The 26423-nt window shown below is 46.7% G+C and overlaps 1 protein-coding gene across 1 annotated transcript in view; it reads left to right on the top strand.

The window, feature by feature from the left end:
* The window catches only part of UNC45A (unc-45 myosin chaperone A), a 367777-nt gene that overhangs the window by 253521 nt on the left and 87833 nt on the right, over positions 1–26423 (top strand). The window contains exon 16 of the mRNA XM_078683264.1: positions 90–203. Coding sequence (XP_078539390.1) covers positions 90–203 — 114 coding nt within the window. The remainder of the gene's footprint in view (positions 1–89; positions 204–26423) is intronic.

The following is a 26423-nucleotide window of genomic DNA, read 5'->3' as shown; positions in this document are numbered from 1 at the left end:
ATTGGTGCGTACAGCAAGATAAGAACTTAAGCATTGTTCTGTCTGTATAAATTCTTGCACTTCATCCGTAGTTCCCTTTAATTTCTCAGGCTCTTATTCCATTGGCTCTGGAAAGTACTACTGTTGGAAAGACAAAGGCAGCTCAGGCTCTGGCAAAGATAACCATCACTTCAAATCCAGAGATTGCTTTTCCAGGAGAACGGGTAAGCAGAGTAAAGATATTTATTTTAAGACTAGATTGAAGGGGAGGGTGTGTGGGTATTCATTTTATTTCTATTAAATATTGTTATTGCCTTGAAACACTCTCAAACAGGTAACAATCCGCTTTAATTGGTTACTCCAGTTACATATTAAACATTGTGGAGATCCTACATCAAAGCCCTGAGGGATATATGTACTACAGGGGGTGTGCCTATTTTGTTCAGATGATATCAGCCTTTTGGTTGTTGCACTAGCAACAACAGGCTCTGTGCTTTTCTCATATGCACAGAGAATGAAACAAACTCCCATTCAACATCTGAAAAAAAAGAAAATAGTGACCTTGAGAATGGTAGTCAACATATTCCTGCTTTGATACCACACCCGTGGATTTAAAGATTGATGTATACAGCATTTGATAGCTCTTTTTATTGTTTGAGCACTTTAAGTGGGGTACAGAGTTAATACAGGATACGTATGTGGATCCACCATGCGTTATTAGAAACTGTAGAGGTTTAGTCATTCTTTTAGTTATTGTTCATTTTTCCAGGGAGTTTGTGGGCATTTGGATGGTGATTTTTGTTAATATGTGTTTAGGAAATTGGCTTAAAATGTGTAAGATTTTTTAAATGCTGCTATAAAGGAGTTTTGTTCTGTTCATGCACAGCACTTTTTTGGTTCATTTCTATCTATTTACTGACAACATCACACCAAAATGTTCTTCCAGTTCCTTTACTTAAAGCCCCACTTAAATACTCAAACTGTCATACTGCCTCTCAGCGTTCGTCACTGTATGGTACTAAAGTGTTTTAGGACCACTTCTCCTAATCCTGAGAGTGTCTCCTTTTTTGTCATCTATAGCTCTCTTATCTAAATCCAAGTTTATATCCCTTCTGGACTCCTTGCTCACACATAGTATATATCTGTTCATCTTCATCACCTTCTCTGCTATCCACACCCGACTTTTCAGCTTTAGAATGATTGATCAACTCCTGCAGCTTAGTCTCTGATGAATAATGATATTGAATTTTTATGCTAGCATTTGTGTAGCGCTTACACCAGGTATTATGGTATGTTCGGATCATGTGGGCTGCTGAATTCATATCTTAGCATAGATCGCCGCCTAGTGTTGGGTCTGGATGATTGCACCTTGTTGTCTTGGTAGAGTCTTCGAAGTATCACGACATAGGTGACTCCTCCCTTGGACTACAGTGCGCATGGGCATCCACTCCATCCTGAGATTGTTTTTTCCGCCATTGGGTTCGGATGTTATTTCCGGAACCGAAACTAACTACTTTCTAAGGCCAAAAGGCATTCGAACTCAACGGTATTGTTCTCACTCGGTACCCCTCGACTCCATCAAACTTTTCATCTTGATCCGGTCGTCAACGCGGGCCGTTGGGCCTTATCGACGCCACGTGCGACTTACGTCGATGGAAAGGAGTCCATTTAAAAGGTGCCCACAATGCCACTCCAAATTCCCACATACTGACAAGTATACAGTATGCAACAAGTGTTTGTCACCTGAACACAAAGAAGAAAATTGCCCAGCGTGTGCCCAATTCCGATCCAAGAAAACCATCAGGAATCGACGGGCTGCCAGACAAGAGATGCAGAAGTCGGCACCGGAACCAGAGAATATCTTCGAGGACAAACAAGATCTCCCCGAAGCCACCGACTCCGATCTAGAGATCGTCACCGTTGAGGACCAATCGAACTCCGATGACCAGATCACGCCGGGGCAAACTGTGAGTACTCAGCCCCCCACTCCACTCAGCCCAAAAAAGAAGGCTCTGTTCGAAGCATCGCCGACAGGCCTTAGCCAAGATCGAGATATTCCTTCGGAGACCCCACCTCTCGGCTCGGCTCCGAAGCCTAAACACACGCCTTCCGGTAGCCCAGGCCCAAAGAAAGACATCGAGCCAAAAAGAGTTTTCCAGCTAAAGGTCGTCGAACCGAAAAAGCTGGTCGATCCGAAAGGCGCAGAACCAAAGAGGGTGGTCCAACCAAAGGTCATCGACCCGAAGACGAAGTTCGTCGATCCGAAGGGCGTACACCCAAAGAAGGTCGCCGAGCCCAAGAAGCCCTCTCCACCGAAACACTCGACACCGAAGAGCATAGTCGAGCCCAAGAAGCCCTCGGAACCGAAAACCTCGGAACCGAAGAAGGTCGCCGAGGCCAAGAAGGTCATCGATCCTAACAAAACAGACGAACCAAGAAAGGCCGCTGATCCTAAAAAAGGTGGCGATCACACAAAAAGACAATCGACCCGAAAAAAAACCCTTGCTTCGGACAAAAAACGTACCGAACCAAGAACTCCCGTCGATCCGAAAGCTGTCGCCGACCCTAAAAAGGGCGCAGAACCAAAAAAGGTTACCGAGACGAAATCGGCAGTTGAGCCCAAAGGAGCTCCACCACCAAAGGCCCTCGAGCCAAAGACTCCAAAACAAGTCAATAAACCAAAGACTTCTAGGCCAAAGCCACGGATTGTCGAGGAAGAACTCTTCCATCCAGATCCGGTGACTGAAGAGCAACCAAAATTATATATAGACCCTAAAACAGGACACGTGGTAGTTTACCACCGAAAGAAGAGGCCTTTACCACAAGACACTCCTTCTCCTGTTCCTCCAAAGAAAAAAGACTTTGGGACATCTCCCTCAAGACCTTTTACTCCTCCTCCTTTTCTTCCTGATAAGCCTTTTGTACCTTACTCTCCCACACATTCTGATTACAATGAGGGAGAGGACATGGGGGAAGATCCTCAGTACACTTATGATGAACCAGGGGATGATACATGGGATGACCAAAATGATCCTGACGAAATGCAACCCATCCTAGACACTTCCCCATACCCTACAAAACCGTCGCCTACAGACGACACGATCATGTTTAATCAACTTATAGACAGGGCAGCAAAGTATCACACTGACCCTTTAGAGGAGGACTTTTTATTTGACACTTTTCCCACTTCAGAAAACATTTTCAAAACACTTCCTATGCTTAAAGGGGTCCTAAAGCACGCGCCAGACCTATTTAAAGATCCTGCTAGGGCGCGGGTGCTCAATCCAAGAATTAAGAAAAAATATAAGGCAGACCCTACTTATATAAAACAAAAGATGCCTTTAGATTCATTAGTAGTTGCAAATGCACGTAAAAGGGCCAACTCACAGACAACCGGAGATGCTCCCCCTCCTGATAAAGAATCTAAAATACTAGAAGCCTCAGGGAAAAGAGTAGCTTCACAGGCGGCAAATTCATGGAGAATTGCGAATACACAAGCTCTGCTAGCAAGATACGACAGAGCACACTACGACCAGCTCGAAAGTCTAATGCAACACCTACCAGAACATTTTAAGTCACAGGCTAACGACCTCATTCAGGAAGGCAAGTTCATAACCAATGCCTCCATCAAATGTGCGCTAGACGCAGCCGATACATCGGCCAGGTCTATCAATACCAGCGTTCTACTGCGCAGACACGCGTGGCTACGCATATCTGGTTTTAAGAATGATGTGCTATCCACCATCCTCAACCAACCAGTAAACCAAGATTTCCTGTTTGGCCCCGCCGTAGACACCATTTTAGATAAAATGAAGAAAGACACTGAAACTGCCAAGTCAATGGGGGCACTTCAGTTCCAACAACATCAAGGTTCTTCTCGTCGCTCCTCATATAGAGGCGCAGGAAGGGGCAACACATCACAAAGCTCCTCTACCTTCAAATCTAATACCCAGAGCACTTTTAACAAAGACTCCAATAGAGGAGGTTATAGGGGCACCAATTACAAAGGCAGAGGACGTGGAGGCAATAACACCCGAGCCTCCACTGCCACCAAACCGTGACTTCATCACACTCCCTCCAGACCATCGAACACCATTCGGAGGCAGAATCAACCAATTCCTACCTGTCTCGAACGCAATTACCACAGACAGGTGGGTGAGACAAATTATCCAGTATGGTTATTGCCTGGAACTCACTTCTACTCCACCCAACATACCACCCAAACACCGTCCTATGTCCATAGAACACATAACACTGTTACAACAAGAGGTCCAATCCATGCTACAAAAGGGCGCCATAGAGCCAGTCCCTTTCCAACACCAAGGAACAGGAGTATACTCTCTATACTTCTAATTCCCAAAAAGGACGGGTCGCTCAGACCCATACTAGACCTTGGACCCCTGAACCAATACATACTGTCAGAGCACTTCCATATGATAACTCTACAACAGGTACTTTCGTTACTTCAGCACGGCGACTTCCTTGCAATATTAGACCTCAAAGATGCATACTTCCACATACCTATACTTCCAGCTCACAGGAAATATCTCAGGTTCACAATAGAAGGTCAACACTATCAGTTCAAAGTTCTCCCTTTTGGAGTAACTACAGCCCCAAGAGTGTTCACAAAATGTCTAGCCGTAGTGGCATCACACCTCAGGAGGCAACACATCCACGTGTTTCAATACCTCGACGATTGGCTCATAAAAGCCAAATCGTACCCCCAATGTGCAAGCCATACGTCTCAAACACTCCAGCTGCTGCACAGTCTGGGTTTTTCCATAAATTACCCAAAATCTCATCTACAACCCTTCCACATACAACAATATCTGGGAGCTACAATAGATACATCAGTAGCAAAGGCATATCCAAATCCAGTCAGGATAGCCAACATGCATACTCTAATTCAAAAGTTTCAGCCACAACACTCCTTACGAGCTCTAGTGTTCATGCTATATTATACAAGGACAACAACGGTCCCAAGCAAGGAGACAAAAATGAGTAGGAAATAAATATAGACCCAGTCAGTTCTATATTGGTGATGACATGTCCAGCCGGACAGAGGTCTTCTAAATTTTTACTTAATTAGGAGTTTTAGGACAGCGTAATAACCTTCAACATTTCACTGGTGTGGGGCACAAGCCTGTACCCAACCTCACAAATACATAGACACAGACACAACAGGACAGGGCTTACAAGGCAAGAGCAGCAGTTTCTGTAGAAATCCAATCATACAGAAAAATTCAATAGGTACCATTACATAGCATTGCATAGAAATTCATTACACAAGTATATGGTACTTAGGTCGACGGCGTTTCGGTCCCACTACTAAATAACGGGGACCATCATCAGGACAAATCCATAATTGCCTTTCAATATAAGCCTCTTTTGCCTATGGAAGGAAAGGCGAGGGGGAACAAAAGTACATTTAGTTTATGCAGAATTATATATTATCGCCCAACCGTTTAGTGACACTTGTGTAGTGGTCCTATACTAGCTGCGTGATTTCCGAAGTGGCGTGCTAAGTGACGTCATCCTATACAGTAAGGTGAGAGGTTCACATGAGCGCGAGTGATATTATGGTGAGTGGTTCACATGAGCGTGAGCGAGTAACAAGATACACAGATTCTAATGATACTTGACGGAAGACATAAAACTATAGTGCTAAAATGTGAAGGATCTGAGCAGTAATTCGTGAACGTGTGAATTATTGACACAGGGCAGCATTCAGTTCGAAGGAACAGTGAATCAATGTGACGGTGCTGCGTTTAACTAGCGCAGTGAAGAAAAAGTGAAGATTCAGGAAGATAATTAAAAGAAAGAATAGAGAAAATTGAAGGAGATGCGATAGCTCACCACAGATCGTGGAGGTGATAAGCTCACAGTGGAGCATGAACCAATTTGGGGCCAGTAGGGCCAAGGTCTGGAAAGGATTGACAGGGACTTAGTCAATAGTAACTGGACAGAAGAAAGGTATAAAAAATTAGTTACATCACATGGAGAGCGCCAAGACCAGCCTGGGCTGAGTACATACTATCAAATTATCAAATTGCAATTGATACCATGGCCATGGGGGGACTCAAGGGCTGGTCAAGCATGGGTACGGTGTTGTAGTTTAAGAAAAAGGACAAGCCGATAGTAGAGACTAGTGTTCATGCAACTCATAGGCATGATGGCCTCCTGCATATTCATTGTCCCTCATGCCAGACTTCAAATGCGTCCATTACAAGAATGCCTAGCACGGCAGTGGAACCAAGCTCAAGGACAACTAAAAGACCTAGTGTTGGTAGACAGTCGCGCTTACAACTCTCTGCAGTGGTGGAACCCACAAAACATTTCCAAGGGGCGACTGTTCCAAGAGCCAGTTCCACAAATAGTATTAACAGCGGACGCATCACTGACAGGTTGGGGAGCCCACCTACATCAATACACAGTCCAAGGACTCTGGACAGTCAAGTAAAAGACACTGCATATCAACCACTTAGAGTTGCTAGCAGTATTTCTGGCACTGAAAGCATTCCAAAAATACGTATACAACAAAGCTGTGTTGATCCGGACGGACAACATGACAGCCATGTATTATATCCAGAAACAGGGAGAGACTCACTCTACAGCTTTCTCACCTAGCGCAGAGCATATGGAGGTGGGCAATTCCAAAGAACATTTTTCTCCTAGCAGAACATCTGCCAGGGAAAGACAATCAATTAGCGGATCTGTTAAGCAGACACAGCCAACAGATACACGAATGGGAGATTCACCCTCAAGCTCTCCAACCATTCTTTCAAAAATGGGGGCATCCAGTGATAGATCTGTTTGCCACAAACGAAAACTCAAAATGCCAGTACTTTGCCGCTAGGTTCCCACATCCGTTGTCACAGGGCAATGCGATATGGATGAACTGGTCAGGCAGATTTGTGTACGCTTTTCCACCAGCCCCACTGATTCCGTTAGTGGCACGCAAACTACGTCAGCAGTCACTGACAATGATCCTGGTTGCTCCAACATGGGCGAGACAACCATGGTACGCAACATTCCTGGAACTCTCCATGGTTCCACATCAAAGACTGCATCTGTCGCCACATCTTCTAACTGAGAACCATGGAGAAATCAGGCTCGCAGATCCCAATCAACTGAACCTAGCGATCTGGCTCCTGAAGTCTTAGAATTTGGTTATCTCAACTTGCCTCCTGATTGCATGAACATTATCAAAGAGGCAAGATGACCAACTACTAGAGCATGCTATGCAGCCAAATGGAAAAGATTTGTAATTTATTGCAATAATAACCAAATCAATCCTTCTGATATACATCTGCCGTGTGGATTCCTCACCTTGTGAATATCCCCCTTGCGTCAGCAACATTCGGAAATTCTTTTCGTAGCCTCGCGCCGACGTGGACTTGGACGTCATAGAGACACGGCATCGCACGCGACTCCGCTGACGTCACCGACGCCTATAATAGGCCCACGCCGGCGTGATGACATCAGTTCCCTTTTTTCTGCGTCGTCGACGCTAACGGTTATCGGGAATCTCAGTAGCCAACTGATACTTTGTTGCCTTTTTGTTACATTTGTCTGCTTCTCTGTTTCCATTTTCTTCGACGATGTCTTCGAAGAAGACCGGCTTCAAGCCCTGCAGGGAGTGCGGTAAAATGATGTCTATTACCGACCCACACGATGACTGCATCTGGTGTTTAAGTTCTGACCATGATGTTGATGATTGTTCTTCGTGTCTGAAGATGAATCCGAAGGCCCTGAGAGAAAGGGAAGCAAAACTCCTGATGGCAAGACTGAAGGCTGGAAAGGAGAAATCGCCGAGTTCTCGTTCTCGAAGGGCGAGGACGAAGTCGAGGTCTAGATCTCGTGAAGATTCTTCCTCGAAGTCGAATTCGGATCATGCTTCGAAATCGAAGAAGAAGCATAAGAAGAGGAGACATGAGTCCCGACATCGTTCCGGTAAGGAGTCGGGATCGAGGTCGAAGTCACCGAAGAAGGTACGTTCTAAGGTGGTTACTCTTGATGTCTCTGAACCTGAGCCTGAAGGTGAGGCTTCGCCTTCGGAGTCGCGAGTGCGGTCTCCGGCTCCGAATCCATCTCCGAATCCGTTTCCGGCGCCGTCCCTGGCCCGAGAAGAGGAAGAGATTCAGGACAATGTGGATTCCGCGCCTGTTGAGCCGAATCCGGACACTCCCCGAGGTCAACCTGAAGGATTTCAGCCGCCCTTTCCTATACCAGGCCAGGACCCATCAGCGTTTCTTAACGCTATGTATGGCGTCTTTTCAAGGGCGTGGTACCCCTCTGGTGCACCTTCGGGTCCCATGGGTCCTCTGGCTTTCAATTTAGGAGTTCCTCACTCCTATCCTCTGGCTCCGTTTATGCCTTATATGCCGGCTCCGACGCCGCCTTGGCAGTTTCCGGCTACACCGAAGCCATTGACGCCGATTCCGACGTCGCCTGCTCCAAGTCGTCCTCGAGAGCATCCCTCTGAGCCATCGAGTTCGATACCGACGTTGATACCGAATCCGTCGGAGCCGTTGGTGGATCCGGTTGCAAAACGTGTGAAGGTGAGATCCAGAAGGGAGGCTCAACGCCTTTTGGAAGAAGGTGAATTGGATGAGGATTGTTTTGAGGAGTTGGCTGACACAAGAAGCCTTGATTTCTCTCCAGAGTGGGAGTTACCCTCCGGCTCTAGTACGCCTTCTAAGGATGTTCAACCTTATCATTTAGTTATGAGGAAGGCTGCTGATCTCCTTAAATTGACTTTGCCAACTGCGGAATTTAAATCCAATATTTTAACTGAGGTCTTACATTCTCCAAATTCAGTAGTGGAACCTCTATTTCCATTTAATGATGCCTTGACAGAACCCATTTTGGAGGTTTGGAAGAAACCATTGTCGGCACCTGCTGTTTCTAAGAGTGTAGCCAGGAGGTACAGGGTTGCTCCTAAGGATCCTGCCTTTTTGACCTCTCACCCTTCACCGGAGAGCTTAGTCATTCAGGCTGCATGTTCTAAGAAGAATGTTAGTGCTTTTCCCCAGGTTCCATGTGGAAAGGAGGCAAAGAAACAAGATCAGGTTGCAAAAAAGACCTTCTCTTCTGCTAGTATGGCATTAAAGTCAACAAATGCCACTTGTCTGATGGGGAGGTATTTGCATGCCCTTATGGATTCTTTGCGTGTTCTTACTCCTAAGGTTCCTGATGCCAACAGGAAGGACTTTGAGGAGGTGATTTCAGACGCGCAGGCAGCAGCTCGCCAGGTTATACAAAGTGGTCTGGACACTGCGGACTCTGTGGCGTGCATCATGGGCACTGCTGTTGCTACTAGAAGGTCTGCCTGGTTAAAATCCTCTGACTTTTCGGCGGATGTTCAGGCAACTTTATTGGATCTTCCTTTTGATAGGTCTGGCCTCTTTGGGGAAGAAGGCTGATGCGGCCCTTAAGAGATTTAAGGACAGTAGGGCTACTGTTAAGTCTTTAGGTCTTCAAATGAGAGGCTCTTCGACCAGCAGAAGATTCAGGGGTTTTGGTCGCTCTTCCTTTCGGAATTACCGACAAGGTCAGCAGCAGCAGCAACAACAGCAGCAGCAGCAAAATTCCTTATACAGATCGTACAGGGGAAAGCAGAGAGCACGTCCTCGTGGGCGTCAAGCCTCTTCCTCCTCCACTTCCTCCAACCCTCCTGCCCCAGAAAAGCAGTCCTAGATCCGCCATTCAGGATCATGTGGGTCCGGTGGGGGGTCGGCTTACCCACTTTCTACAGGATTGGGAATCGGTTACATCAGATCTTTGGGTTCTCAATCTTGTAGAAAATGGGTATGCCCTTCCCTTTCGGAAATTCCCTCCCAATTACCCGCCTTGTCAAGGTTTTTGCACCGAGGAACACCTGTTGCTTCTACAGGAGGAAGTGCAAACTCTGTTAAAAAAGGGTGCGATAGAGGTGGTCCCAGAGCAGGAAAGGGGTCAGGGATGCTACTCCCGGTATTTCCTGATCCCCAAGAAGGATGGCAGACTTCGTCCGATCCTGGATCTCAGGATCTTGAATCTCTTTCTGAAGCAGGAGAAATTCAAGATGCTCACCCTTGCTCAGGTTCTTCAGGCGCTGCTAGAAGAAGACTAGATGGTGTCACTCGACTTACAGGATGCGTACTTTCACATCCCAATTCTGAAGTCGCACAGGAGGTATCTCCGTTTTACGGTGGGATCGCAACACTATCAGTTTGCGGTCCTTCCTTTTGGACTTACTACTGCGCCTCGAGTCTTCACCAAGGTGATGGCAGTGGTGGCAGCGCATCTCAGAAGATCAGGGATTCCAGTATTCCCTTATTTAGACGACTGGCTGATCAAAGCAGAGTCGTCAGAGAGGGTGCTCCATCATCTGCGAGAGACAACCCAGTTGTTGTACAGGTTGGGTTTTTCGATAAATGTACCCAAGTCTCACCTGGTGCCCTCCCAGCGCAACCTGTTCATAGGTGCTGTACTGGACACAACTGTATGTCGTGCATTCCCTCCTCCTCAAAGGATTCGCGACATACAGGAAATGATTCCTTTATTTTACAGTGGAGCGGTCGTTCCAGTCCTGAAGGTCCTTCGCCTGCTCGGTCTGATGGCTTCATGCATTCTGTTGGTCAACCATGCACGCTGGCACATGAGGACGCTCCAGTAGTGTCTCCGCAAGCAGTGGTATCAACACAACGGAGATCTCGGGGAGTCTGTGAGGATCTCCAGAGAAGCTGCGGCGGATCTATCTTGGTGGAGCGTGGAAGGCAATCTGTCTCAAGGGAAGCCTTTCCAACTACCTCCATCGGTGGCCACAGTGATAACGGATGCGTCCACTCTAGGGTGGGGTGCTCATCTGGAGGATCTGGAGGTCAAGGGTCTTTGCTCTCCAGAGGAAAGGTTGTTTCACATCAACCTTCTGGAATTGCGGGCGATTCGTTTGGCGCTCAAGGCCTTCCTCCCTTCCCTTCGCGGTCGTTCGGTTCAGGTCTTGACAGACAACACGACCGCCATGTGGTACATCAACAAGCAGGGAGGAGTGGGGTCGCAGTGTCTCTGCAGGGAGGCTCTGCGCCTCTGGTCCTGGGTTCAGGACCATCAGATTTGTCTGATGGCAAATCATCTGGCCGGGGTTCTGAACGTTCGTGCAGACAGTCTCAGTCGGCAGTTCTCTGCCGACCACGAGTGGAGGCTTCACCCAGAGGTGGTTCACGACATCTTTCAGATGTGGGGGACTCCTCGGGTGGACCTGTTTGCCACTCGCGAGAATGCTCACTGTCAGTCATTTTGCAGTCTCCAGTATCCGTTGCAAGGAGCCTTGGGGGACGCGTTTCAGTTGAGTTGGGGAAATCAACTCCTTTACGCGTTTCCTCCCATACCTTTGATTCCTCGGTTTCTGAGGAAGATTCGCCAAGACCGGGCCCAAGTCATATTGATCGCCCCGGACTGGCCGAGAAGGGTGTGGTATACGGATCTTCTCCACCTCTCCTCTCACCCGCCGCTCCGTCTCCCTCTCAGGGCAGACCTCCTCTCTCAGATGGAGGGGCAGGTTCTACACCCCCACCTCCAGACATTACACCTTCATGTTTGGAGATTGAACGGGGCAACCTGAATTCCTTTTCCCTCCCACCTGACGTTGTGTATGTCATCTTGTCTGCCAGGCGTGACTCCACTAACTCTATCTATTCTTATAGATGGTCGAAATTTGTCGTGTGGGGAAAAGTCTATAGACCCTTTGAGAGCCCATTTGTCTGATGTTCTCCAGTTTGCCCTTTCTCTGGCTCCGCAAGGGCTTGCTGTTGCTACGGTTAAGGGCTATCTTTCTGCGTTGTCGGCATTTCTCTGTTTGCCTGACCAACCTTCTCTTTTCAAGTCTCCTGTGGTTTTAAGGTTTTTGAAGGGCCTCACAAATAAGTTCCCTCCTACTCCTTTTATTGTGCCTCAGTGGGACTTAAATCTTGTCTTGACCTTTCTGATGGGTGCTCCCTTTGAGCCTCTTCATAAATGTCCTTTGAGGCTTTTGACTCTTAAGACAGTCTTCCTCGTTGCAATAACCTCGGCAAGGAGGGTAAGTGAGCTTCAGGCTCTTAGTTCCAAGCCCCCTTTCTTGACCATTCATGCTGATCGAATGGTTCTTAGGACCAGGGCTGCTTTTCTTCCTAAGGTGGTTACTCCTTTCCACCTTGGTCAATCCATTACCCTCCCTACCTTTTATCCTCCCCCACATCCTTCCAAGGAGGAGGAGAGGTTACACCGTCTGGGCCCTAAGAGGGCGGTGTCTTTTTACTTGGACAGAACTAAAGACTGTCGTTTGGAGGATCAGCTCTTCGTTTGTTTTGCTGGCTGCAAGAGAGGAAGAGCTGTCCACAAGAGAACCTTGTCAAGATGGATCGTATTGTGTATTAAGATCTGCTACTCTTTGGCCGGTATGGAACCACCAGAGGGTATAAGGGCTCATTTTACAAGAGCGAAGTCGTCAACCTCTGCTTTGGCTAGAGGTGTTCCTGTAGAGGATGTTTGCAGGGCCGCGGCTTGGTCCTCCCTCCACACTTTCGCGAAGCATTACTGCTTGGATTCCGAGGTGAGGTGGGACGGCCACTTCGCGCGTTCTGTCCTCCAGGATTTTCTGGTTTAGAAGAGTGGACACCCTCCTCCGGGAGTGGGGACTGCTGTGGGACTCTATTCACAAGGTGAGGAATCCACACGGCAGATGTATCTATCAGAAGAACAAGTTACTTACCTTCGGTAACGCTTTTTCTGGTAGATACAATATCTGCCTGTGGATTCCTCACTGACCCACCCGCCTCCCCGTTGTCCACTCTTCTATACCAGAGTTACTGTAATGTAATGTTTATTTCTTTTGTTGTCAAGGAAATGTTTCAATTGCTTTCCTGCATTTGCCTTACACTGTGTGTGTTTGCCTTGACTATTGTGTACTGTGTATACTTTGTATATATCTACTGTCATTGGTCCGTCCGTGTGCCTCGATGGCACGGAAAAAAGGGCAGAACTGATGTCATCATGCCGGCGTGGGCCTATTATAGGCGTTGTGACGTCAGCGGAGTCGCGTGCGATGCCGTGTCTCTATGACGTCCAAGTCCACGTCGGCGCGAGGCTACGAAAAGAATTTCCGAATGTTGCTGACGCAAGGGGGATATTTACAAGGTGAGGAATCCACAGGCAGATATTGTATCTACCAGAAAAAGCGTTACCGAAGGTAAGTAACTTGTTCATTAGACGCTTCCATACAAAACATTATTTGTTACCTGTTGCATCTACAAAGATGCAATTTAGCATACTCTTCTATAAGACTACATCTTGCAGCTGTAGCAGCATACCTCCAAAACAGACAACACCTGTCAGAGTTCCACCAATCAAAGCTTTCATGGAAGGGCTTAAAAGGATAATACCTCCAAAACATCCATCTTCACCAGTCTGGAACTTAAATATAGTACTTACCAGACTTATGGGACCTCCTTTTGAACCACTCATGTGAATTGCAATTTCTAACATGGAAGGTGGCATTTTTAATTGCCATTACTTCACTCAGACGAGTAAGTGAGTTACAGGCTCTAAGTATTCAGCAACCTTTCTTGCAAAGACATGTAAATAAAGTAATACTACGTGTTGGACCCGGGGTCACCGGTCCGACTAGGGTAGCTTGGCACAAGAGGGAAAGACTTAATTCCAAGGCTTTTGTGCTGTACTTGCGACACACTTAACACAGTAACTCAGCGCACCCCCACTCCAAAAATAACACCACACTGTTTTTTTAGAAAAGTAGAAAAGCTTTATCTTTTCTTTCAATTAGTTTTTCAGTTACCTCACAATCTGTTACATCTGCATTTTAGATATCACCATTATTTAGCATACTTTTGTAAATTCATGAAGAATAACAGAAATTTCAATTACCTTAGCGAACTTTGCCTATTAGCAATAATCTTGAGCAGAGGGTGTACGAGTCACATTACCATTAAGGACACATTGAAATTACAATGAATGGGGTACAGGTCCCAGAAGCAACTCTGCAGCACTTACACACCTTAGCAGAATCATACAGACATCTGCCTAAAATGTTAAAGGGAGATCAAAGTGATTAATCATCAAAGCACTGAATGCGTTTTACATGCATCTCAGGAAGGCAGGTCGATTCTTTAAAAATAAACCGGCTTTACACTGAGAGTATTCACTCCCACTTTAACAGTCAAGACTCATTCCCCAGCGTTATTGTAGGGTTCCTGCCCTTAGTCAGGTATAGCTAATTACCTCTACCAACTAGCCACTTTACTCCCCATCTGTCATCGGCTTGAAATTGCTTAGGATGGTTGTAACTAATCAGTACACTCCTGCCGGTGCGGGAATTGTGCTGGTAATGGACTGGGTTTGTTTAATCAGCAAGCTCCATAGTCTCAATGTCCCCTTGCCCCGCTAGTCTGTCCAAGAATACCACCCAGCAAAGATTTCTATGGGCTGAATCTCCTCCTCCCTTCACCTAACAGTTCCCGGCTTACTTTATTAATGGCAAGTCTGTCAGGTAAACCGGCACGTGCGGTGTATTCGACCAACCCTTCCCGCCTCTCGTAACGCTCTGTTCTGGTCCCACGCAGCAGTCCTGTCGAAAAGGGGGGGGGGGGGGGGGGGGAAGATCGATTCTGGCTTCCCCCTGCTCCTATGGCCCTCGCACCCTCAGCTCTTCCACACGGGGAAGAGCTCCGTTCGGGCCCGGCCTCCTCTTGGCCTGCCCTCACCTTCCGGTGCATCGCCTCTTCCTTTCTCATCAGGCGGGGCTTCGCTGGCCTCCGTCGCTGGGCAGCACTCATCGAAGCAGCTCTCCTGCCTCACGCTGATGCCGGCTGCCTCAGAGTGCGGGGAAGCCCAGACTGCGCGCTCCCCTCCACAGCGGACTTCAGATCAGAAGCAGTAAGTGCAGAAAAGCACAAAAAGTGCTGTGCCGCCCAGGATCTGTTTTCTTTTTTTTAATGAATCTCTTACAAATCAACCCTGTAGCAGGCTTAAGGATTTAGCCTACAAGGCAGTTACTTCAAGGTTGTAGCACAGCAGCTAAAGTGAGAAAAATCAGGTCAACGGACTTGGGCCCCTATCGTGGCAGTTGCCCACACTCTCCAACTCCTAGCTCAACGGTCTTTCCTTCACCAGGCTGAACCACAGTTCTCTTCGGGGGGGGGGTACCAAAGGTGAAACTTGCCCTGGGATCAGAGATATAGGCAGGGCTAGGTCATCAGACAGGAGGGGACGTCATCAGAGAAGGATGCAGGCCCAAAGACAGTCAATTCCCCCCTCAATGCGCCAACCTCTCCTTCCCAAAGCCTCAGCTCCTGACCAACCCCATTCCTCACACACTGGACAAAATGGCCGCCCAACATTCCACCTTTTGTAGCCCGGGCCAAGAGTGTCTAGAGTGGACCAGAAGGTTCTGGAACACTACATGACAACCCTATGGCCCCAGGCTATGAGGTGATCTTGACAGGCCACCATTTTGTGTGGAGCAGCTACTCTTCCTCCATTTTAGAGGAGCACCTGCGCTTCATTGTTCATTAGTAACAATGAAGTGCCCAGAGTCCTAAGGTCATCACCAAAAAAAAAAAAAAAATTACAGTAGACATACAAAAAAAATGGAAAACAAAGAGGGAAGAAAAATAAGGAGGGACCACCCAAAGGGCTGACAGGTCTAACACTACGTACTAACCCTAAGTTGTTGTTGTAATACTTTATTCGACAAATATTCATCATAAAAGTACAGACATACATACAAAAATACATAAAAAGCAGTCCGTCCCAAAGTACTACAACCGAAACAAATGATTTTAAAGGTTAAAAAGGTAGATTAATATTACTAGCTGAACAATTCAAATGGGTTTACTGTGTTACCTAGCAATCTGGATCGAATTAACCAGGCACCCGCGAGATATTTTGAGACCCCACAAATAATATACAATGAGGCAGTGTTGGTTGACATAATACGCAGGGCTGATCTATGATCTTTCACGCCCAAGGATTAAACACAGTGGTTTCAGCCATTTATTCCTGACATGTTTGTAGGCTGAACATGCAAATATGAAGTGGCCCAAAGATTCCTTCGGGCAACTACAACCTGGGCAGTTTAGATCTTTCCCCTCCATACTTTTCCATCCTGCCGTGTTTTCTTTGACAGGCAAGGTTCCATATCTAAATTTCAAAAACAAAGTCCTGTCTCTAGGCATTTGGATGAAATCCAGAAAGGGCTCAATCTTACACAATACTTTGTGTTATAGAAAGTTGGTCGTCAGGGGGCCTATATTCGAATTAACATGCATCTTGGAGTCTACCCATTCCCAATATAACTTTTTTACTTGTTGTTTAGTAGGTGGGCATTGCGAGATCCAAGACACCCCCAGACCTATCGAGTTTACCAAAAGCTTGAGGTTGTTAAGCCACTTTATTTTGTTATTCACATTAAGGGTAATTAACTCGTCCAGAACTCGAGCATAATCTTTTAATTCTTCAGTCCTTCGAAGTCGCACCCAAAATAATAGGGGCCTAAGATGGACTTTATCAGCAATACATTTCTTACCCATGTCAAAAAATAACGGTAACAAGGGAGTTGACATAGGAAGTGATACCAAATCTTGAATAAACTTATTCTCTGTGACTGTCAGGGCTCTAGTGTTTACAGCGCCCCAAATTTCAGAACCGTAGACGGCCGAGGCTACCGCCTTCCCCTCATAAACTGATAGGGCAGGAGCAACAGGTCTACTAATGGACTGGCGCTGATTTTTTAATATGGCTCCAGAAACCCTTTAAGGATTGTGTATCATTTTAGATATATGCGGCCCCCAGGACATGTTATTAGATAATCTAACCCCCAAATAGTCAAATTTGTTTACAACCTCAAGGGGAGACCCGAAAAGTGAAATATGTACATTCCTAGACTTCCTTTTTGACGAAAAAAACATTAACTTTGTTTTTGTGGTGTTTATTGTTAAGCCCCGCTCCCTGCAGAAGAGCGAGAAACGGTCAAGCAATTTCTGCAGACCCCGCGGGGTCTTGGACATCAGAAGGGTATCATCCGCAAAGAGGAGTGTAGGGGTCTTCTCACCGGCAAGGACGGGCGCATCCGCAGGGTCCTCCCTCAAATGGTCCACCACCCCATTTATAAAGAGGGAGAACAGCGTCGGTGCCATCACACATCCCTGCCGCACTCCTCTGTTGACTGGTACCCTCCCTGTCAATTGCCCTTGGCTCCCCCACCGTATCCTCGCAAAATTGTCCTCATGGAGCTTAATAATAAATTGCAGGAGGTAGTTAGGAAACCCCATTGCCAATAAAACTTCCCACAGTTTGGAGCGAGGAATGACATCAAATGCGGTTTTGAGGTCTATGAAAGCCAGATACAAACTGCCTTTGTTAATAGATACTGACTTCCAATAGACCGCACACAACCGGAACACCTGGTCTATTGCACCCACATTCTGTCTAAACCCTGCCTGGAAGTGTGTTGGTACCTCTTTTTCCATGAGCCATGTCTCGATTCTATTTACAATAACCCTGCCAACTACCTTTTGTATGGTGTCAATTAAACTAATTGGCCTGTAGTTTGCGGGGTCCTCTCTATCTCCTTTTTTGTATATCGTAATTACCTCCGCCCCTTTCCAAGAATCTGGAACGGGGAGACCCTGTTGAATTAAATTCATTAGACTAGCTATAAAGTTTGCCCAAACCAAAGGATCATGAGCTAACAAGTCTCCAGGCAGGCCGTCTGGGCCAGCTGCTTTGCCAGGACGGATTTTAGAAATAGCGTCTTTAACCTCTCTTGCTTCGAAAGGGACTGCCTCTAATGATAAATCTAGTCTTAAAAGGGACGATATTGCTGAAGATAGATGGGCTTGGGTCTCATCTTCACAATATAACTTTAAAAAATGAGCGTGCCATTGCTGGTTGTTTATGTGATTTAAAATAGGATCAACTCCTCTTTGATCTAAAATATTAATTAATTTCCAAAAGGACACAGAATTCTTATCCCATGCTGCAAATTTAAGTTTCTGCCAATGATCTTCCTCCCATTGCTTTTTGGAAAATGCCAAGATTTTACGATAGTCCCCCCTGGCCAATCTTACTGCTCTGGGGTCTTTTAACTTTATTGCCAGTGCAATTGCCTTTCTCTTTTCCCTGCAGTCAGCAGTATACCAAAGATTCGTTTTTAATGTTTGCTTCTCAGGAAATTGATTCTCCTTAGTAGTTTTTTGAAAAACCTTGCCTATTTTATCTACAAGATCTTGATAATGGGATAGTAATTGTGGCCCATGAGTATTAAAATTAGCCAAATCCATCTTTATTGCTGACAAAATAGAAGATTCCACTATAACTAACTCCCTGATGTAAAGAAGAATCTCCTCCTCAAACTTGATCGCCTCCCATCTCAGTTTCCTATTACAGTTGGATGGAATAGCCTCCTTGGTGATTAATTTCGGTCCTGTGGACTCACTTTGCCCATTTAGCCAGTTAATTGTCATACATAGAGGATTATGGTCACTATCTATGGACTGCCTGATCTCCATATCTATAAGGTTGGACCAAGAGTGGATGTCTAAAAAAATATAATCAATTCGCGATGGGGAGACTATCTTGTTATATGTCATCGCCCCGTTGCGATCAGAGATGGTCCGCCCATTCAAAGCTCGTAATTTGTGGGCCAAGACTAGAGCATTCAGCTGTATAGCTCTGGGATACCATTTTTTGATAGGTGCCAAATCTAAGGTGGGTATAGAGTACTTCCAACCCTCCGCGGTCCAGCCCAGGATATCCTCATCGTCCAGAGGTTCGAAAGTACAATTAAAATCGCCACCCACCAATATTTTTGATCCCAGAGCCAGTTCTAGTAACTTGGAATCCAATAGCTCTATTGTTGGGGAGATTTGACAGCCCTGCGATGCTCTTGCATAAATGCAAAAAATATGTATTTTGCCCCCCTTTGGGCTTTTCAAAGAGATGTACAATATGTCATCTGAGGGAACATTAAACACATTGACAACATAATTAAGGTTGACTTTCACCCATATGTGTAGGCCACCAGATGTGCGGCCTTTCCCTGAGGAAACAGCCGGGACATAATAAGTAGAATACCCATTTTTATACTGGGGAGACAGACACCATGTTTCCTGAAACATGCATATGTCGAATGGTTCAATAAAATCATTCCAATCTGGAATTTCAAGTTTTTTTTTGAGCCCTGCTATATTCCAGGAAAGGATATTAATAGGGGTGCCGTCTATAATCGGTGCAGTTAATAAATGGATAGGGGCAATTTCCATTTCAGTACAACTAAGATCACCAGGTTCCAGGGATAAGTCATCCGGCTTGACACTACCTACTTCGACTACAGATCGTTCTGTCTTTTCCCCTACTACTGCTTTTTCTATTCCATTTAAGTGAAGAGGGTCAACTAACTTGTTTTCAAACCCAGAGTTATAGGTTTTTAGATGAACTTGGGTCTCTCCTGACATAGGTACTTCTAAACCTAGCGGATCTAACATATCCTTTGGTATTGTTTCCCCCGATGAAATAGCTGAAAGTCAATCTACATTTTCCAACCCACTGTAACGATTGAAACAAGGTATGGACGGAGGGTTGAATTGGGGACCTGGCCATACTCCATTAGGGAGGTCTGGGCCATACAATGGCCTACCTGATCTCCTCGGAACTACGCTCCACCCTTCATTAACGCCACCATCCCACTGGCTCATGATGTTATGTTTATAATTTCCAGACCATGTCCCATATTGCTGGTTAGTATCATGGAAACGACTTCCCCTTATAGGATGTGTTGGGTTCCTCCCAGTCCACTGGTTTGAATTGTGATCCTGCCTGGAATCCCCTCTTATTCCTCTTCCTGTATGGTTTGAGCCTCTCAGCCAACTCCACCTATTACCACGGTAGTCTGAGACCATGTAGAAGTAGGATACGGGTTTGGCTGAGATTGAAGAGTTAGTGATACATGGGGGCCCTGCAGTTATATGTTCCACCGGACCCGAATCCTCAAAGGACACAACAACACAGTCCCCCTGTATGTTTTTTTTTATTCTTCTCGCCTACCCAGGGTGCTCTCTCTACCATGAGTAATTTACTATTAATATTTGAGGGTAGAGGATGATTTTGATCTAACCAGTGACAGACTTTATTCTTGAGAGCCCAAAACGATTCAGATGTTGAGGGGGCTAGCTCAGGAACGCCTGTTAGCACTATTACATAAGGGCAAGCGTCAGGTGGTAAATTAATGTTGCGGCGAACATTGGATTTTACTGGTTTAAGGATCGGTGATTTAGACACTGGAATTTGGGGTTTGTCAGAGGTCTGGGTTTTATTGGGAGCGTTAGATGTTAAATTAGGTGTGTTACTATTACTGCTCTTAGAGGTAGGTGTTGTAGATGGTAGTGGTTTAAAGATTACAGATCCCCCAGTTATCTGCTTGGGGGGAGCTGAGGGTGTAATACTAGGTAGTACCGGAGTTTTCGAGGCTATATTGACAGGGTTGTTAAGGTTGTTTTTCCCCTCTTGGTGTATAGCCTTTAACTGTAGTTCAATCCCTGCTAATCTAGTTTCCAGGGGTGCAAGTAAGGATTTGATGAGATTTGCTAGGGAATGTAAATGTAAATGTAAATGTAGTATATTTGTAAAGCGCACAGCTGCCCCAGCAACGGGGCGTCCCGGCGCTGTATAACTCTGGGGAACCCGTCCTGGCTTTCCCTGTGGGATGGTCCCTTGCTGGGAGTCTCCAAGGTGGAGCCAGGCATCCCCGGAATTGGTGGGGCCGTTGTGGAGATTAGGCAAGCTAATGCCCAGAGTTGCCGAGTGGAACCCCTGATTAGAGTAAGCACCGAAGCGAGAATTATCAAGTCCGCTGACCAAGGTCCACGACCCTGCCGCGTCGGGAATCGAACCGTGGTCGCGGGCTGACTTCTGCTCTCAGGTCTGCCGCCTCTAACCAGTGAGCCACACTACTCATGAATATGCCTTTTCTGTCTTCTAGGCCCTCTGTTGTCTCATCCAAGCTGCTTGACTCTAAGAGGCTCGCAAGACTGATATTAGAAACTGAATTATCGGGAATACCCAATGGAAAGGGGTGAGACCCATGAGGAACCTCTACTCTATCAGTACTTTGGACTGGAATGGCCATACTATCCCAACCTTCCTGATTGTCACTGATGTTACTGGCAATCTCTATAGGACCTCCCACACCGTCGACACCTAATGTGGTATCACCGGTACTCATACTAGATGGTTTGGAGTTTTTCGGGACAGCGCCCTCCCTTACACCCCTTAAGTGAGTTGACTCATCCTGGCGAGCAATGACTACCTGGGGGGTCTTAGAGGGTGTGGGGAGAACTACAGGCGAAGGGTTCGGAATATGGGGAATATGGGGAACAAGTAAGGCAGCCTGGTTGTCGTTAGTAGGGGGACAGATGAGTGGTAGAACAGTTGGATTAGAATCCGGGTTAGAAAGATTTTTGGTGGGCGTACGTGCAGAAGCAATAATTCCTAAAGAGGACCTTCTCGCGTTAGCAAGGTCCTGGGAAACCCTCCTTTCCATGAGGACGATGCCTTCGTCAATTAATTGATTGGTACGTACAATAAAATTGTCTAAAGAACCAGTGAGTTTCGACTTGCTACGTGTTTCCCGGGTACACATTCCTGGTGATAGATTAAGCCTAACTGGCTAACAAATCCTAAAAACAAATATAACCGTATGCAAAATAAATACAACAAGGTGGAGAAAAGAACTTACGATGATAATTGCCCCAATAATAACACCAGCAGGACACTAAAATCACTGCCAGGGGATCTAGCCCAGACCAGACTCTCCAGGCCTCTGAGGGCCACAGAGGGCCCGCCCTTTGCCCAGGCTTAGCCCCGGGCGCTCCAGCGCGCTTCCGCGCAGCGGCAACCTCTATCTCATATATAGACCTAGGGGCGGGGGCGTTACCGGCAGGGAGAGCAGCCTCAGGTGTGGCAAGCAGGGACTCCTGGGATGTTGAGTCCCTGCTGTACTGCTCGCAGCCCTGCCGGTGCCTAGAGTCGATGTTCCTCTCTCTGTCCTCACAGCCCCAGAGTCCAGGAAGGCGCAGCGGGACCGGCGAAGCGGGTCCTGCAAGGCGTGGGTTAAAAGTCGATAAAATCCGGCTCCCAGCGGCAACAGTCAGTATGCAGCTCTAAGATCCTCACAAAGTGTTTTCCCTAAGTTCATGCCAAAGGTCATATCCACTTTCCATATCACTCAGTCCATAGAATTGCCAGTTTTCTTCCAAAACCCGCAGTCAGTAGCTGAGAGAGCCTTACACACACTAGATGTAAGAAGAGCTCTATTATATTATGTTGACAGAACTAAACCAGTCAGGAAAACAAAGCACCTGTTTGTCGCTTTTTCAACACAACATAAGGGTAACCCCATCTCAAAATCAGGAATAGCCAGATGGATAGTTAAATGCATTCAAATATGCTACCACCAAGCTAAACGCACTCTAACAGTTCCCCCAAGGGCACACTCTACGCACAAAATGGGGGCATCCATGGCTTTCCTAGGAAACATTCCACTAGAAGACATCTGTTGAGCAGCTACATGGTCTATCATACACACTTTCACTAAACACTATTGTGTAGATGTGCAATCAAAGCAGCAAGCTGCTGTAGGCCAAGCGGTCCTCAAAACTCTTTTCAAACTGCTGCAGCTGGGGAAGGCGTCCACCGCTAGAGGAGATACTGCTATACAGTCTATGTTAAGATATGAATTCAGCAGCCCACATGCCTCGAACGGAATATGCTACTTACCAGTATACATCTGTTCTTGGCACGTAGGGCTGCTGACATTCATATCGTACATATGTTAAATGCGCATGTGCCTGGCAGTTTGAGCCAGTCTTTGCCAGATGGAGATTTCACAGCTCGGAGGGGGTGACCTTTTCTGCACGGCAAAGCCCTTGAAGTTCTGCCCTTTATGACAAGGGGGCGCATCACCGTAGGCTCACACCTAGGTTCTTTAGATTTAAGTCCTAAAGTGTCCCAGGCTGAGCGTCAATCGGTGATGCCTCATCACAAAGTGGAGTAGGGTCAGCAGCTCTCATTTACCCCTATCCTACTCTGTGATGAGGTATGGAAGTTCTCTTTTCATTGACTGACCCATGATGAGTACAGCCAATTGGAAAAGGTGGTGAGATCTTCCAACAGTCCCTTGCTTCCTCAAAGCCTCTGGGAACCACAGAGGCTTCTGCTTTTCCCTCCTATCTACTGATGTCACCTCCGGGGCAGGTAAGTCCATATGTACCCATTCGTGCTGCGAATGGGTGTGTATATGTGTGTGTATTAGTGCCTTTTACTGTGATACTGTGTTGTGTGCAGGAGGTTATGAAAGCATATGCTATCTACAGATGGGCATTTGTGGGGGAGGGAGGTAATTTTGCTGTTGGATCTCCAATGAACCTGTTTATGAGATATGGGAATTGTTTTCAGACCATGTGGTAAACACTGTCTATTATATACTAATTGGAAGGATGCATGGTATGTCTTTATTTTATTTAATATGTGCTCATAAAAAGTAAGTATTCTCCAGTATTCAATCTTTCATAGATTCACATGCTTGTATCTTCCCCGTCGTCATGGTGGGAGTCTCCCGGTATATAATAACCATAGCAGTAGAAGAAAAAACTGCCTGGAAGCCATAGAGTAGTGAAACCACTAGGTAACCTCTCCTCCTCATTATGTGGCCCAAACTACAGCCAATCAGCAGCCAGCACCAGCCTACACCATTCCCAGCAGAGCCACCATACCTCAGATTTCCAACCGCCTTCGTGTGAGAAGGAGTCTCCCTGAGCTCTGCTCAGCTTATTCTCTCTTCACTGAACTTTTGACCTTTCACAGTTGGAAGTCAGGTACTGTTCTTCATTATCAAACTTGATTTCTTTCAATATGGCTGAAAACCCCAAGAAGAGCCTTTTCAGAGCTTGCAGGTCCTGTGGCAAGGCCAGACTGTATTCTGAAGATCCTCACAAGGAATGCTTGTACTGTTTGTACCCTAAGCATATTCCTAAGGACTGCAAATATTGCCGCACCTTCTCTGCTAAAACACTGAAGGATAGAGAAGCGCGCCTCTTGTTATGGCTTCAGAAAAGGAAAACTCATGACTCGGAGTCTGAGGGAGAAGCCAAGGGACACACCTCTAAGAAATTGAAAAGAGGGTCCTCTGAGGAAAAGGGTGAGGTGAAGAAACAAAAATCAGGAAGATCTAAGGAAGGTGAACCTTCTACTTCACTCCCTCCAACTCCTCTCAAGCCTTCCTCAGAAAAGAAGGCTCCGTCGTCGCTTCCGTCGACGAAATCTACTGAAATTTCAGTCAGACCGTCGACGAGGCCGTCGACGACCTCGACGACGACCGTCTCGTCAACGACGACGACGACGACAATCTCGACGACGACAGCTTCGTCGACGACGATGACGACGACGACTCCGTCGACGGTGAGTGCCAGACCTTCGTCGACGGCAAGATCTTCGTCGACGAGTATCCCGCCGACGATGCGAATGATTGTCCCGTCGACGGCCCCGTCGACGGCCCCGTCGACGATGAAAAAATCGTTGGCGATGCCATCTCCAACAAGAATAACATCAACATATATTTCTATAAAGAGCATTGCTCCGTCGACGGGAGCGTTGACGAGCAAAAAAGGTGAATTTTCTACGCCCAAAATTTCACCCTTGCTGCCCTCTACCATTCTGGACTGTCAGGAATCAGAGGAGGAAGGTTCTTGTGGTGTTGCTTACAGTCCTTCGCAACTCCATATTAAACATCAGGATTCCGAGGAGGAAGACCACCAGGAGGCACAGGAACACTTCTCTTTTACGGAGCGGCCGGTCAAAGGCCAGATGAGATACGAGTCATTTCACCAGGCCTACCACTATGATGAGGAAGAAGAGGTGGATACGCCTGTGCGGGAAGAGGCCATGTCGGTGCCTATTTCTTTAATATCGGACCTTAGAAGCATGATTGATAGTTATTATCGTCGCTTTCCTGAAGATAATGCTCCTGCGGCCACTGGAAAAATCTCTCAACCTGCAAAGGAAATACCACTGGCTCAGCCGCCGCCTCCTCCTCTTCAGAAGGAGATCCAAAACGTTATTACAATTCGTGATGACTTAAATGATTCCGATCAGGATGATCAAGAGGAGGAAGGGGAACTTCCTCAGGATGAGGAAGTTGGAGATGAGTGGGATCAATATATTGCTCCAACGTCCCCGGCTTCACCTTTGCCTCAGTCAAGTTCTCCTCCAGAGGACATAGCAAGCTTTCATGATTTGATGGGAAAAGCGGCAAAGAGATTTAAGCTGGATATGCCAATCAAGGAAAGCGAATGCTTCCTTTATGATTTCAAGGAGTCCTCCAGGAAGTCGGTAAGAGCCATTCCTATTATTGAACATATATGGGATGAAGGGCTCAAACTAATGAAGAATCCTGCATCAGTCCCAGCATCCATACCCAAGCTGGACAAAAAGTATCGTGTTGTAGAGAAGGCTCCAGCATGTCTTATTGGTCATCCTCGGCCGGACTCAGTTGTAACTCAAGCAGCGCAAAAGCACTCCAAGAACCCTATGGCAACATGTCTGGTGCCCCCCGATAAGGAGGGCAAGAAGATGGACGGCATAGGTAAACGTTTTGCAGTCATGGCAGCAGCTTCTATCAAGGCTACCAACGCGATGGCCCTTCTGAGCCGATTCAATAGACAGATGTGGTCTGACATCGCTCCGTTACTGTCGCACCTTCCGGAGGACAAGAAAGAGGAGGCGACTACCATCCTGCAGGATGGGGCTAGAGCGGCGTCGGAGTCCATAGACGTGGCAATGGACATAGTGTCTATAGCTTTCCGCCAGATGGCAGGGGCGGTAACCTTACGGAGACAAGGATGGCTCAAGGCTACGTCCTTTCGGCCGGAAGTCCAGGCTAAAATATTGGACATGCCATTCGATGGCGAAAGCCTCTTTGGTAAACAGATTGATGAAACGTTACAAGGGATAAAAGCAGATACTGATACTGCTAGATCCTTGGGATCTTTACAGCAAGGTCGTTATCAGTCCTTTCGTGGACGAGGATCCAGAGGACGCTTTCAACAGCAACGTTCCTCTTACCAATCAAATCGGTACCAACCTTACAACCAACAGGGATACCGCCAATACTCCTCCAACCAGCAATACCGGTCCTCGAACTCTTCTTTCCAACAACAAGGAAGAAGAAGGTCCGCCGCCAGAGGGAAACAAGACTCTGGTCGCAGACAGTGATATTTATCAGGCGCCTCCAATTCCTCTTCAGATCGACCAGTTCCACTACCTCTCTCAGTTTCTTCCGCATTGGCAGTCCATAACATCGGACAGATGGGTATTAGACATCATTACACAGGGTCACACCCTGGAATTTTCGC

This window comes from Lissotriton helveticus, chromosome 3_1, assembly GCF_964261635.1.
Source record: "Lissotriton helveticus chromosome 3_1, aLisHel1.1, whole genome shotgun sequence".
Lineage (NCBI taxonomy): Eukaryota > Metazoa > Chordata > Amphibia > Caudata > Salamandridae > Lissotriton > Lissotriton helveticus.
This window is presented reverse-complemented; position numbering and strand designations above follow the sequence as displayed.